General features: G+C 49.1%; 1 protein-coding gene across 13 annotated transcripts in view; it reads left to right on the top strand.

Annotated features, from left to right (window-relative positions):
- Positions 1–15,404, top strand: part of LOC110507521 (unconventional myosin-Ic) — a 74,638-nt gene that overhangs the window by 38,326 nt on the left and 20,908 nt on the right. For all 13 annotated transcript variants that reach the window (XM_090224404.1, XM_090224405.1, XM_090224417.1 and 10 more), the window contains 6 exons: positions 4,570–4,725; positions 4,986–5,101; positions 11,319–11,517; positions 12,358–12,438; positions 12,705–12,884; positions 13,635–13,733. In XM_090224404.1, coding sequence (XP_090080530.1) covers positions 4,570–4,725; positions 4,986–5,101; positions 11,319–11,517; positions 12,358–12,438; positions 12,705–12,884; positions 13,635–13,733 — 831 coding nt within the window. The remainder of the gene's footprint in view (positions 1–4,569; positions 4,726–4,985; positions 5,102–11,318; positions 11,518–12,357; positions 12,439–12,704; positions 12,885–13,634; positions 13,734–15,404) is intronic.

Consider the following 15,404-nt stretch of genomic DNA (forward strand, 5'->3'; position numbering starts at 1 on the left):
CTAAGGCTAGGCAAAGGGCAACGCTAAGGCTAGGCAAAGGGCAACGCTAAGGCTAGGCAAAGGGCAGCGCTAAGGCTAGGCAAAGGGCAGCGCTAAGGCTAGGCAAAGGGCAGCGCTAAGGCTAGGCAAAGGGCAGCGCTAAGGCTAGGCAAAGGGCAGCGCTAAGGCTAGGCAAAGGGCAGCGCTAAGGCTAGGCAAAGGGCAGCGCTAAGGCTAGGCAAAGGGCAGCGCTAAGGCTAGGCAAAGGGCAGCGCTAAGGCTAGGCAAAGGGCAGCGCTAAGGCTAGGCAAAGGGCAGCGCTAAGGCTAGGCAAAGGGCAGCGCTAAGGCTAGGCAAAGGGCAGCGCTAAGGCTAGGCAAAGGGCAGCGCTAAGACTAGGCAAAGGGCAAGCATTGTGTTATGGTTATGCATCAGACCCACTCATTCCCCTTAGCCACACTCGGTTGTTCACTGCTCTGTGAGAGCAGGTAGAGTGAACACCAAGTTGACTCTCCATGCAGAATTCTGTAAAAATATCTTGTGTACAACGCGAAACACCAAATAATGCATGCTGAGCAGAATTAGGCTGATACCCGCTAATTATCAAATTCCAGAAAAGAGATGTGTTTTTTAAATTCTACAACCACCTAAAAGGAAGCGATTCATCAAAACCTTCCATAACAAAGCCATCACCTACAGAGAGATGAACCTGGAGAAGAGTTCCCTAAGCAAGCTGGTCCTGGGACTCTGTTCACAAACACAAACAGACCCCACAGAGCCCCAGGACAGCAACACAATTAGACCCAACCAAATCATGAGATAACAAAAAGATAATTCTTTCCAATGTGTCAAGCAATTAACAAAAAAACTGAGCAAACTAGAATGCTATTTCGCCCTAAACAGAGTACACAGTGGCAGAATACCTGACCCAGGAAAGCTTTGACTATGTACAGACTCAGTGAGCATAGCCTTGCTATTGATAAAGGTCGCCGTAGGCGGACCTGACTCTCAAGAAAAGACCGACTATGTGCACAATGCACACAAAATGAGGTGGAAACTGAGCTGCACATCCTAAACTGCCAAATATATGACCATATTAGATTTTCATATTTCCAACACAATTTTGATCAACTACAATATCTACTGGGTGAAAGACAGGGGGAGGGTAAGTGGCGGAGGGTATGAGAAAGAGGTGGGAGAGAGGGAATGAGAGAAGTGTTGGAAGAGCGGATTAGAGGGGGCCAGAGCGGGCACACCGCAGTAGGCCTCAGTCCTTTTGTTTTCTCCACAGGATCTGGAAAAGGTGACAGCATGCTGGTAGCGGCATGTACAGTTGGTAGCGTGTGTGTGTGTGTGTGTGTGTGTGTGTGTGTGTGGAGGCAGGAAAACAACTCTAAATGTCCCATTGAGGAACAATGAAGTAATGGAGAGAGGTGGTGTTGGGAGAACGCTGAGTGAATGGGAAACAGACGTGGGAGAAAAGGGGGTTCCTCATCCTCTCCCTGTCAGAGAGAGAACTCCCTCCCTGTGTTGAGAAGAATGTTGGCGCTGTTCCATTGTTTTCTTAAAATGGTTTCTCCATAGAAATAGAATCAATAGAACGGTCCACCCACCCATTGTGACGTCATTAACTTGGATAGGGATGTCCGTTCTCGTAATTATATTTCTATGGCTTTCCCCTGTCTTATGTCAGTTTCTGATAGTCAATCAATTAGCCCTTGTCAGCTAAAATATTTTAGCTGGCTAATTCCGCAACCTGTCTGAACTTGTTATCGTGGTCGAATTACCAGTCGGGTGCACCCCATTGATTTTGTTAGTCAGTTTCAAGGATGTGGGTATGCAGACCCGCAAGCAACTATGGCCCCTCATGATGAGTTCAGATTTGTTGTGGCCCCCACCCCCTCAAAGTTGCTCATCCCTGGATTAGATGTCCAGATAACAGGCTTCTCACTAATGAGCCCTGGGAGAAAGGAGGTTCCTCATCCTCTTCCTGTCAGAGAGAGAACTCCCTCTCTGTGTTAAAAAGAAAGAGAAGAATGTTGGCACTGTTCCATCATTTCTTGAAATGTTTCCCCATAGAAATATAATCAGTAGAATGGTCCTCACATGGCATCATTAACTTAGATGGGGATGTCCATTCTAGTAATTATATTTCTATGGCTTTCCCCTGGATGTTGGCGCAATTTAGATGCCCAATCTCACTAACCAGCCCAACGAACCCTGGGAGAGAACTTCTCTCAGTGCAGCACCAGCCCAAGACGGATCACTTTTTCCTCAGGAACTGCAGGCTCTTTGTTTTCCCCCAGGCCATGTGAAACGATAGCTCACCAAGGCTCCGGGCCCGTATTCCAAAAGCCTTTCAGAGTCGAAGTGCTGATCTAGGATCAGGTCACCCCTCTCCATATCATCGTATTTCATTCTAAGTATTCTAGCTCAGCCCTCCTACTCTGAGACTGTGAATGGGGCCTGCAACTTGAAGGGGGGATGGTGGAGGAGAGAAAGGAGATGGAGGGGAGCTGGTGACCACTACCTAAAGACCCTCGGAGGGATACAGTGTGAATGAAGTGAGTGAAAAAGGCTGGACTGAATCTTCATTTGAGCCAGTTTGCTACAGCATGAACATAAACTTGCAGCAACAGGTAATGTGGATTATAATTAATTGTAAAAAATTCTAAGGGTTGAAACATTTGTTTTGTAAGGGAAAATCAAGTCTGAAGTTTCAGAGTGGAAATTCCAAACTTCAGAAGCCTTTTTAAACCTCAAATATACTGCATTTACAGGAAGGTTCCCCGACAACAGGGTGATCACAGTAAGATCCGACATCTGTAGGAATCATGAAGCTGGAACAACTCGCCCGCCATTAAGTCACAACGCTGAAGTACATTAAATGGTGCTATTAGGTGTTGGTGTGTGGAGACTCCTCAAGCAGAGGCAATTCATTAGGTTTAAAGTCTAAAGGGCTCTACGCTGTCTTCGCAAACGGAGCCGGCGAAGGTCCGTTTCTGTCGCTCTCTTCGTAGTTTACGTACATTTGTCTGGCCAAATGTTTTGGAACCTCCGTTGACCTCGCTTGCGTAGACTGTGTAGAGCTCTTAACAACCAGGGGTCGGCACAATTGGCACCCTACTCCCTACACAGTGCACTACTTTTAACCAGAGCCCTAAGGGACCTGGTCAAAATTAGTGCACAATATAGGGAGTAGGGTGCCATTTGGGACATAACTGTTGCGACTACTTCACTATCCTGCCATTTCTCGTTATAACTCACTGTTGCTTTAGGGGGAGAGGGAGAGAGGTATAGCAGGGTAGGGTACTGTGTGAAGCAGGGAGTTGTTTTTGGAACGTTGAGTACAGTGATGATGCTGGATAAGGAATGGAATCACTTCCTGGCAACACACACACACACTGGCACACGTTCCTCTCCAGTCTCCTCTCCTCAGCTACACTCTAACATTCTGTCTGCTTCATCTCTCTCTCTCGCTCTCTCGCTCTCTTTCTGTGTTTTTCTCCTCTGTGATACAAGCCACATTGTCAACAGCTGCCTCACCCACTGCAGCCCTTAATTAGGTGGAGGAGCACCTCTCTTTCCCCTGGGCAGGGCCCTACTGTGTCAATAACACAACAACATATGCAGCTGCTCTGTACAGTGTGTGTGGTAATGAACATGGACAATGAACAATAAACGTGCGTGCAGTCAGCGCGCGCGTGTGTGTGTGTGTGTGTGTGTGTGTGTGTGTGTGTGTGTGTGTGTGTGTGTGCTGGCATAATCACCTGTGCGTCCCTGCCTTGTTGACGCGTCCAGAGCGTAGTGACAGATCTGTGTGGTCCTGTGTAGTGATAGTGACTACTGTATAAGTGAGCCATGGATCTGGGTAACATTTGCGGTCTGGTACGTAAAACTCAAGCCTCCATCGTAGAAAACAGGTTCCTGGGCAAACGCATTGACGAGCTGAAGGATGTAAGTTAAGTGTTTGAGTGCACATATTATTTCATAGATTGGGGATTCTAGCTTTTTTGTTCCTCCTCGCTTCTAGTTCTAGCTTTACACAAGATTACAAAGTGAATCGTTTTCTAAGGAGAGCTCCTCGGTGTGGAACACTGCAAAACTCCAGTTCCTGCAATCATTGTCTGCCTGTGTATGTTATTGAATGTGGGAGAGAGGGCTCTTGTGCAAAATATTCTTTAGTCGTGGTTTTTGATGGAAATGGGTACCTTTTTTTATGCGAAGCGTTGTGTCATAGTGTGTGTTGAAGTACGTGCTGGAGCTAGATTCCGGGGTGCTGGAGCTAGATTCCGGGGTGCTGGGGCTAGATTCCGGGGTGCTGGAGCTAGATTCCGGGGTGCTGGAGCTAGATTCCGGGGTGCTGGGGCTAGATTCTGGGGTCGTTATGAGCGCCTACTTGTCAGGCATAAAGATTCATAGAGATTCACACGCAACGGTGATCCAACTTAACGAGCGTCTGCTTAGAATGTTTCTTCTGTCTTTTGGTATTCTGTTTTCGTCTTCTCTCTCCTGCCTAACGATTTTTGTCTATTCATGGTTCCTATTGCTGACCCTCCCCTCTGCTCCTCTTCTCTCTCCTCCCTCCAGACGTTGGGGAGTGACGGGGTGCGGATCACAATGGAGAGTGCCCTGACGGCCAGGGACCGGGTGGGTGTGCAGGACTTTGTCCTGCTGGAGAACCACACCAGCGAGGCGGCCTTCATCGAGAACCTCCGCAAGCGCTTCAAGGAGAACCTCATCTATGTAAGACGACCTACCCCAATTACACTCGCCTCCCGGGTCATATTCATTAGGTAGCAAACGAACGCAAAAGGGGAAGGAAGACCTGAACTTGTCCAATAAACAACGCTTGTTTTTGTATTCTGTTGCGTAACATGTTGCTGCCCTCATGAATTTGTGCCTGCCGTAGATACAAATACACTGTGTGTCGATGCATCCCAGCATTCCCCCACTGTGTTGTCACCTTAAAGAGAGAGTTCAGGGTGTCTTTGTCTCTCTCTCAGACATACATCGGCTCAGTCCTGGTGTCGGTGAACCCCTACAAGGATCTGGAGATCTACACCAAGAACCACATGGAGCGCTACCGAGGCATAAACTTCTACGAGGTCTCTCCCCACATGTGAGTAACCCGGGTATCCCAACCCACCATCTTCCCCCTTCTCCTCCCATCCCAGTTGACTGAGTCGTGGACGAACAGTTATGTAACGGGGGGGGTTTCTGAGTGTCTGCTCGGCATACATTACGTCGGGCCTGTTTGTTTTGAGTTGCTAGGCGATGAGGTTAATTCCTGGCCGGTTCCTCTGACTCTCTGACCACGGACCAACAATGGACTGTATTATGGAGATTCTGCCATGCGCTCGGCATTCCCAGCTTCGCTGCTCCTTCGCTGCTACTCGACCATGAAGCCAAATGTTTTCTGTCTGTCTGAGTGGGAAAAGAGGGATGTGGGAAAAGGTGGGGTGGGGGTGGGGGGGGGGCTGAAGGGAGGTGGGGTGGAGGGAGGTGGGTTGTGGGGGGTAGAGGGAGGTGGGTTGGGGGGATGTTGGGGTGGAGGGAGATGGGGTGGGTGGGGGGGGGGTGTGGAGGGAGGTGGGTTGGGGGGGGTGTGGGGGGGGGGGGTGTGGAGGGAGGTGGGTTGGGGGGGGTGAAGGGAGGTGGGTTGTGGGTTGTGAAGGGAGATGGGTTGTGGGGGATGTTGGGGGGAGGGAGATGGGGTGAAGGGAGGTGGGTTGTGGGGGGTGAAGGGAGAAGGTGGGTTGGGGGGGATGTTGGGGGGAGGGAGGTGGGTTGGGTTGGGGGGGGGGGGGGGGGGTGGTAGTAGGTGGTATCAGAGGTATCAAATTGGTATAAAATGTGTAGAATTTTGTGGAATTGTCCATATACGAGATAGACAGAACTACACAAAATAAGAAATTATATTATGAACAGTTGAGGATTTGTGTGGAAATGTGTAGTAATATCCCCTCTACTCTACTGTATCCCCTCTACTCTACTGTATCCCCTCTACTCTACTGTATCCCCTCTACTCTACTGTATCCCCTCTACTGTATCTACTCTACTGTATCTACTCTACTCTACTGTATCCCCTCTACTCTACTGTATCCCCTCTACTCTACTGTATCCCCTCTACTCTACTGTATCCCCTCTACTCTACTGTATCCCCTCTACTCTACTGTATCCCCTCTACTCTACTGTATCCCCTCTACTGTATCCCCTCTACTCTACTGTATCCCCTCTACTGTATCCCCTCTACTCTACTGTATCCCCTCTACTCTACTGTATCCCCTCCACTCTACTGTATCCCCTCCACTCTACTGTATTCCCTCCACTCTACTGTATTCCCTCTACTCTACTGTATCCCCTCCACTCTACTGTATCCCCTCTCCTCTACTGTATCCCCTCTCCTCTACTGTATCCCCTCTACTCTACTGTATCTACTCTACTGTATCCCCTCTACTCTACTGTATCTACTCTACTGTATCCCCTCTACTCTACTGTATCCCCTCTACTCTACTGTATCCCCTCTACTCTACTGTATCCCCTCTACTCTACTGTATCCCCTCTACTCCACTGTATCTACTCTACTGTATCCCCTCTACTCTACTGTATCTACTCTACTGTATCCCCTCTACTCTACTGTATCCCCTCTACTCTACTGTATCCCCTCTACTCTACTGTATCCCCTCTACCCCACTGTATCTACTCTACTGTATCCCCTCTACTCTACTGTATCCCCTCCACTCTACTGTATCCCCTCCACTCTACTGTATCCCCTCCACTCTACTGTATCCCCTCCACTCTACTGTATCCCCTCCACTCTACGGTATCCCCTCCACTCTATGGTATCCCCTCTACTCTACTGTATCCACTCTACTGTATCCACTCTACTCTACTGTATCCACTCTACTCTACTGTATCCACTCTACTCTACTGTATCCACTCCACTCTACTGTATCCACTCTACTCTACTGTATCCACTCTACTCTACTGTATCCCCTCTACTGTATCCCCTCTACTGTATCCCCTCTACTCTACTGTATCCCCTCTACTGTATCCCCTCAACTCTACTGTATCTACTCTACTGTATCCTCTACTGTATCCTCTACTCTACTGTATCCTCTACTCTACTGTATCCCCTCCACTCTACTGTATCCCCTCTACTCTACTGTATCCCCTCTACTGTATCCCCTCTACTCTACTGTATCCTCTACTCTACTGTATCCCCTCCACTCTACTGTATCCCCTCTACTGTATCTACTCTACTGTATCTACTCTACTGTATCCCCTCTACTCTACTGTATCCCCTCCACTCTACTGTATCCCCTCCACTCTACTGTATCCCCTCCACTCTACTGTATCCCCTCCACTCTACTGTATCCCCTCCACTCTACTGTATCCACTCTACTGTATCCACTCTACTGTATCTACTCTACTGTATCCCCTCTACTCTACTGTATCCCCTCTACTCTACTGTATCCCCTCTACTCTACTGTATCCCCTCTACTGTATCTACTCTACTGTATCCCCTCTACTCTACTGTATCCACTCAACTCTTCTAAATCCACTCTACTCTACTGTATCCCCTCTACTCTACTGTATCCCCTCTACTCTACTGTATCCCCTCTACTCTACTGTATCCCCTCTACTCCACTGTATCTACTCTACTGTATCCCCTCTACTCTACTGTATCCCCTCCACTCTACTGTATCCCCTCCACTCTACTGTATCCCCTCCACTCTACTGTATCCCCTCCACTCTACTGTATCCCCTCTACTCTACTGTATCTACTCTACTGTATCCCCTCTACTCTACTGTATCCCCTCTACTCTACTGTATCCCCTCTACTCTACTGTATCCCCTCTACTCTACTGTATCCCCTCTACTCCACTGTATCTACTCTACTGTATCCCCTCTACTCTACTGTATCTACTCTACTGTATCCCCTCTACTCTACTGTATCCCCTCTACTCTACTGTATCCCCTCTACTCTACTGTATCCCCTCTACCCCACTGTATCTACTCTACTGTATCCCCTCTACTCTACTGTATCCCCTCCACTCTACTGTATCCCCTCCACTCTACTGTATCCCCTCCACTCTACTGTATCCCCTCCACTCTACTGTATCCCCTCCACTCTACTGTATCCCCTCCACTCTACGGTATCCCCTCCACTCTATGGTATCCCCTCTACTCTACTGTATCCACTCTACTGTATCCACTCTACTCTACTGTATCCACTCTACTCTACTGTATCCACTCTACTCTACTGTATCCACTCCACTCTACTGTATCCACTCTACTCTACTGTATCCACTCTACTCTACTGTATCCACTCTACTGTATCCCCTCTACTGTATCCCCTCTACTCTACTGTATCCCCTCTACTCTACTGTATCCCCTCTACTCTACTGTATCCCCTCTACTCCACTGTATCTACTCTACTGTATCCCCTCTACTCTACTGTATCCCCTCCACTCTACTGTATCCCCTCCACTCTACTGTATCCCCTCCACTCTACTGTATCCCCTCCACTCTACTGTATCCCCTCCACTCTACTGTATCCCCTCCACTCTACTGTATCCCCTCCACTCTACTGTATCCCCTCCACTCTACTGTATCCCCTCCACTCTACTGTATCCCCTCCACTCTACGGTATCCCCTCCACTCTATGGTATCCCCTCTACTCTACTGTATCCACTCTACTCTACTGTATCCACTCTACTCTACTGTATCCACTCTACTCTACTGTATCCACTCTACTCTACTGTATCCACTCCACTCTACTGTATCCCCTCTACTCTACTGTATCCCCTCTACTCTACTGTATCCCCTCTACTCTACTGTATACCCTCTACTGTATCCCCTCTACTGTATCCCCTCTACTCTACTGTATCCCCTCTACTGTATCCCCTCAACTCTACTGTATCTACTCTACTGTATCCTCTACTCTACTGTATCCTCTACTCTACTGTATCCCCTCTACTCTACTGTATCCCCTCTACTCTACTGTATCCCCTCTACTCTACTGTATCCCCTCTACTCTACTGTATCCCCTCTACTGTATCTACTCTACTGTATCCCCTCTACTCTACTGTATCCACTCAACTCTTCTAAATCCACTCTACTCTACTGTATCCCCTCTACTCTACTGTATCCCCTCTACTGTATCAACTCTACTGTATCCTCTACTCTACTGTATCCTCTACTCTACTGTATCCCCTCCACTCTACTGTATCCACTCTACTCTACTGTATCCCCTCTACTCTACTGTATCCCCTCTACTCTACTGTATCCCCTCTACTCTACTGTATCCCCTCTACTCTACTGTATCCCCTCTACTCTACTGTATCCCCTCTACTGTATCTACTCTACTGTATCCCCTCTACTCTACTGTATCTACTCTACTGTATCCTCTACTCTACTGTATCCTCTACTCTACTGTATCCAGTCCACTCTACTGTATCCCCTCTACTGTATCCCCTCTACTCTGCTGTATCCCCTCTACTGTATCCCCTCCACTCTACTGTATCTACTCTACTGTATCTACTCTACTGTATCCACTCTACTGTATCCCCTCTACTCTACTGTATCCACTCTACTGTATCCCCTCCACTCTACTGTATCCCCTCCACTCTACTGTATCCCCTCCACTCTACTGTATCCCCTCCACTCTACTGTATCCCCTCCACTCTACTGTATCCCCTCTACTCTACTGTATCTACTCCACTGTATCCCCTCTACTCTACTGTATCCGCTCTACTCTATCCTCCACTGTATCCCCTCCACTCTACTTTATCCCCTCTACTGTATCTACTCTACTGTATCCCCTCTACTGTATCCACTCTACTCTACTGTATCCACTCTACTCTACTGTATCCACTCTACTCTACTGTATCCACTCTACTCTACTGTATCCCCTCTACTGTATCCTCTACTCTACTGTATCCCCTCTACTGTATCCACTCTACTGTATGCTCTACTCTACTGTATCCTCTACTCTAATGTATCCCCTCTACTCTACTGTATCCCCTCTACTCTACTGTATCCCCTCTACTCTACTGTATCCCCTCTACTCTACTGTATCCCCTCTACTCTACTGTATCCCCTCTACTCTACTGTATCCCCTCTACTGTATCCCCTCTACTCTACTGTATCCCCTCTACTCCTCTGTATCCCCTCTACTCTACTGTATCCCCTCTACTCTACTGTATCCCCTCAACTCTACTGCATCTACTCTACTGTATCTACTCTACTGTATCCACTCTACTCTACTGTATCCCCTCTACTCTACTGTATCCCATCTACTGTATTCCCTCCACTCTACTGTATCCCCTCTACTCTACTGTATCCACTCTACTCTACTGTATCCACTCTACTGTATCCACTCTACTCTACTGTATCCACTCTACCCCTCTGTATCCCCTCTACTGTATCCCCTCAACTCTACTGTATCTACTCTACTGTATCCACCCTACTGTATCCACTCTACTCTACTGTATTCCCTCTACTCTACTGTATTCCCTCTACTCTACTGTATCCCCTCAACTCTACTGTATCTACTCTACTGTATCCACCCTACTGTATCCACTCTACTCTACTGTATCCCCTCTACTCTACTGTATCCCCTCTACTGTATTCCCTCCACTCTACTATATCCCCCCTACTGTGTCCCCCTACTGTATCCCCTCTACTCTACTGTATCCCCCTACTGTATCCCCTCTACTCTACTGTATCCCCCTACTGTATCCCCTCTACTCTACTGTATCCCATATACTCTACTGTATCTACTCTACTGTATCTACTCTACTGTATCTACTCTACTGTATCCTCTCTACTCTACTGTATCCCCTCTACTCTACTGTATCCTCTACTCTACTGTATCCTCTACTCTACTGTATCCCCTACTCTACTGTATCCTCTACTCTACTGTATCCTCTACTCTACTGTATCCTCTACTCTACTGTATCTACTCTACTGTATCCTCTACTCTACTGTATCTCCTCTACTCTACTGTATCTACTCTACTCTACTGTATCCTCTACTGTATCCTCTACTCTACTGTATCCTCTACTCTACTGTATCCTCTACTCTACTGTATCTATTCTAATGTATCCTCTCTACTCTACTGTATCCCCTCTACTGTATCCCCTCTACTCTAAATTGAAGGTTCAGGAGGATGCGATGACAAAGTGCCTCTGTTTGCTAGCTGTCCCACTCCACTACAGTACTTCACTGACTCATGCTCTCTCTGTCTGTCTGTCTGTCTCTGTCTGTCTGTCTCTGTCTGTCTGTCTGTCTGTCTGTCTGTCTCTGTCTGTCTGTCTCTCCTCTTCCAGCTACGCGGTGTCTGACAACTCTTACCGGTCCATGCGGACGGAGCGTAGGGACCAGTGCATCCTCATCTCTGGGGAGAGCGGTGCCGGCAAGACGGAGGCCTCAAAGAAGATCCTGCAGTACTACGCCGTGACCTGTCCCGCCAGCGACCAGGTGGAGACGGTCAAGGACCGCCTGCTGCAGTCCAACCCTGTCCTAGAGGTCAACACTGGGGGGGAATACCATGTCATCCACTGCATGTGTCTGGCTTGGTCCAGTCTAAAACAAGACATCATATTTGTGTGTGTGTGGCCTGTCCTGGAGTGTGAGCAGGCTCTCTACTCATTTAGTGTACTGTATTGAGCTGTGGTGTGTTGGGCTGGATGGGCTGTAGACTAGTGGAGTCCAGACAGATGGGGCGCAGATGTGTTAGGAGCAGAGCGGTCCAGACAGACCGACCGACTGCCCTGTAATCTAGCCCCGTGTCTCAGTCACAGCCCAGCACACCTCCTGACCCTCTGACACCACTTTAACACACCTGTCTTCCCTCCCCACTCCTGTATCCCCCTTCTCCGTCCTCTCTCCTGTTTACCTCCCCTTTTCGCTCCTCTTCGGTCTCCCTCCTGTATCCCCCTTCTCCGTCCTCTCTCCTGTTTACCTCCCCTTTTCGCTCCTCTTCGGTCTCCCTCCTGTATCCCCCTTCTCCGTCCTCTCTCCTGTTTACCTCCCCTTTTCGCTCCTCTTCGGTCTCCCTCCTGTATCCCCCTTCTCCGTCCTCTCTCCTGTTTACCTCCCCTTTTCGCTCCTCTTCGGTCTCCCTCCTGTATCCCCCTTCTCCGTCCTCTCTCATGTTTACCTCCCCTTTTCGCTCCTCTTCGGTCTCCCTCCTGTATCCCCCTTCTCCGTCCTCTCTCCTGTTTACCTCCCCTTTTCGCTCCTCTTCGGTCTCCCTCCTGTATCCCCCTTCTCCGTCCTCTCTCCTGTTTACCTCCCTTTTCGCTCCTCTGTCTCCTGTCTCTCCCTCCTCTCTGTCTACCTCTTCATCCCAATGTGTGACCCCAGGCTTTTGGAAACGCCAAAACGTTACGCAACGACAACTCCAGCCGCTTCGGTAAATACATGGACATCCAGTTTGACTTCAAGGTGAGTGAGTGGTCACACACACACACACACACACACACACACACACCAATGACCGAGTATGTTCCTGTAAGGGGGAAACCAGTACATAAACACTGCCAGTCCTTCCATATTAACTTGTACAATATGTTTATTTTTCCACTCCTACGTTACTGTACTGTCCTGGGGACCTTCTACACCTGCATGTGGCTCTGTGTCTGTCTCAGTATCCCTGCCTCACCCCACTCTCCTCCTCCCTCGTTCCCCGGTTCCCTCTCTCCCGGCGGCAGGGTGCACCGGTAGGGGGCCACATCCTCAACTACCTGCTGGAGAAGTCACGGGTGGTGCACCAGAACCACGGCGAGAGGAACTTCCACATCTTCTACCAGCTGATTGAGGGGGGTGAGGAGGACCTGCTGCGGCGCCTGGGCCTGGAGAGGAACCCCCAGCAGTACCAGTACCTCGTCAAGGTGGGACACAGCAGAGTTTCACTCTATGGTTGGGTCTGGAATGGGACACTCTCCTCGTCTCCAACTTCTGACCGGAGCATGTGTCGAACTGTTTGGGGTTCAGGTCAAAAGTTACGCAATCGTGTGTGATTTGAGATGTATCCCGACGGAAGAGATGTGTCTGCTCTCTCTCTCTCTCTCTCTCACTCTTGCTCTCTCTCTCACACTCTCGCTCTCTCTCTCTCACACCCGCTCTCTCTCACACTCGCTCATGTTCTCTAGTGTGTGCTGGCTGTGGCCCAGTGGGAGACCTGCTTAATGGACCCAGTGTGTTATTAGTGCTGCTATAGAGATGCTCTCAGGTGAAGGAGTTGTCTATCCCTCCTCACTCCCCTGCTGAGACCTACAATATTTCTGCAAACACACGCACAGACACTTTATTTAGTCAGCCAATGAATGTGTGGGCGTTCAGTATGCGGCGTGCACACGCCTGCGTAGATGAGTGTCTGTGTTTGCTGGATCTACAATTTAGTACGCATACGGCCTGTAGCGAGGAAGCATGTAAAACATGAACCTGCCGATCTTTCAGAAACGTCTGAACGTGTCTTCGTGGAGCAGCTTGGTAGATGTTTTTAACTTAACACCTTACTGTTTTACTTCTTACTAACACGGATTTAGGCGTCGGCTGCTTTGTTGAGGAACGATTTTACTTGCAATGTAGAATTGTGGTGTTTTGGCTTCAACCGTGTTTTGTCTGTGTGGGTTTCTCAGGGGAACTGTCCCAAGGTGAGCTCCATCAACGACCGCAGCGACTGGAAGGTGGTGAGGAAAGCCCTGTCTGTCATCGGCTTCAGCGAGGACGAGGTGGAGGTAAGAACCTGCTCTTACAACACAGACACACAGACATGATGTTAGCCGCTTATGTCGGTGTGTTGGTGATCACCTTAAATACTACTACTGAACACTTATTCCATTTTTGACTGTCTGACCAATCCCGCCTGACCAATCCCGCCTGACCAATCCCGCTTGACCAATCCCGTCTATGCTTTGGGTACCACCCTCTGTTTTGTTATTGTGGTTGTGCAGTAACATGCTGTATTCCCCTTTTGCTGCAGTCTTGTGTATATAGTCAGGTTGTGTGACTGTCTATATTGACCAATAAAGTGGTCTTATCTTATATGTGCGTGTGTTGGGACTGTGTGTGTGTGATGAGAGGGCTGATTTGTGTGGATGTTTTTTTGCATTTTCATGACTGTGGTCTGGGCTTTGGGCCAGAGCTCATTATTTCTCTGTTCAGTGAGGGAAGAGGGAGAGAGCAGGTGATACACTGCTCAAAAAAATAAAGGGAACACTTAAACAACACAATGTAACTCCAAGTCAATCACACTTCTGTGAAATCAAACTGTCCACTTAGGAAGCAACACTGATTGACAATACATTTCACATGCTGTTGTGCAAATGGAATAGACAACAGGTGGAAATTATAAGCAATTACCAAGACACCCCCAATAAAGGAGTGGTTCTGCAGGTGGTGACCACAGACCACTTCTCAGTTCCTGTGCTTCCTGGCTGATGTTTTGGTCACTTTTGAATGCTGGCGGTGCTTTCACTCTAGTGGTAGCATGAGATGGAGTCTACAACCCACATAAGTGGCTCAGGTAGTGCAGCTCAGCCAGGATGGCACATCAATGCGAGCTGTGGCAAGAAGGCTTGCTGTGTCTGTCAGCGTAGTGTCCAGAGCATGGAGGCGCTACCAGGAGACAGGCCAGTACATCAGGAGAACGTAGGAGGGCAACAACCCAGCAGCAGGACCGCTACCTCCGCCTTTGTGCAGAGAGGAGCAGGAGGAGCACTGCTAGAGCCCTGCAAAATTACCTCCAGCAGGCAACAAATGTGCATGTGTCTGCTCAAACGGTCAGAAACAGACTCCATGAGGGTGGTATAAGGGCCCGACGTCCACAGCACAACACCGTGCAGGACGTTTGGCATTTGCCAGAGAACACCAAGATTGGCAAATTCGCCACTGGCGCCCTGTGCTCTTCACAGATGAAAGCAGGTTCACACTGAGCACATGTGACAGTCTGGAGACGCCGTGGAGAACATTCTGCTGCCTGCAACATTCTCCAGCATGACCAGTTTGGCGGTGGGTCAGTCATGGTGTGGCATTTCTTTGGGGGGCCGCACAGCCCTCCATGTGCTCGCCAGAGGTAGCCTGACTGCCATTAGGTACCGAGATGAGATCCTCAGACCCCTTGTGAGACCATATGCTGGTGCGGTTGGCCCTGGGTTTTTCCTAATGCAAGACAATGCTAGACCTCACGTGGCTGGAGTGTCAGCAGTTCCTGCAAGAGGAAGGCATTGATGCTATGGACTGGCCCGCCCGTTCCCCAGACCTGAATCCAATTGAGCACATCTGGGACATCATGTCTCGCTCCATCCACCAACAGACTGTCCAGGAGTTGGCGGATGCTTTAGTCCAGGTCTGGGAGGAGATCCCTCAGGAGACCATCCACCACCTCATCAGGAGCATGCCCAGGCGTT

Source organism: Oncorhynchus mykiss, chromosome 27 (assembly GCF_057628025.1).
Source record: "Oncorhynchus mykiss isolate SJ-2025 chromosome 27, ASM5762802v1, whole genome shotgun sequence".
NCBI classification, from domain to species: Eukaryota; Metazoa; Chordata; class Actinopteri; order Salmoniformes; family Salmonidae; genus Oncorhynchus; species Oncorhynchus mykiss.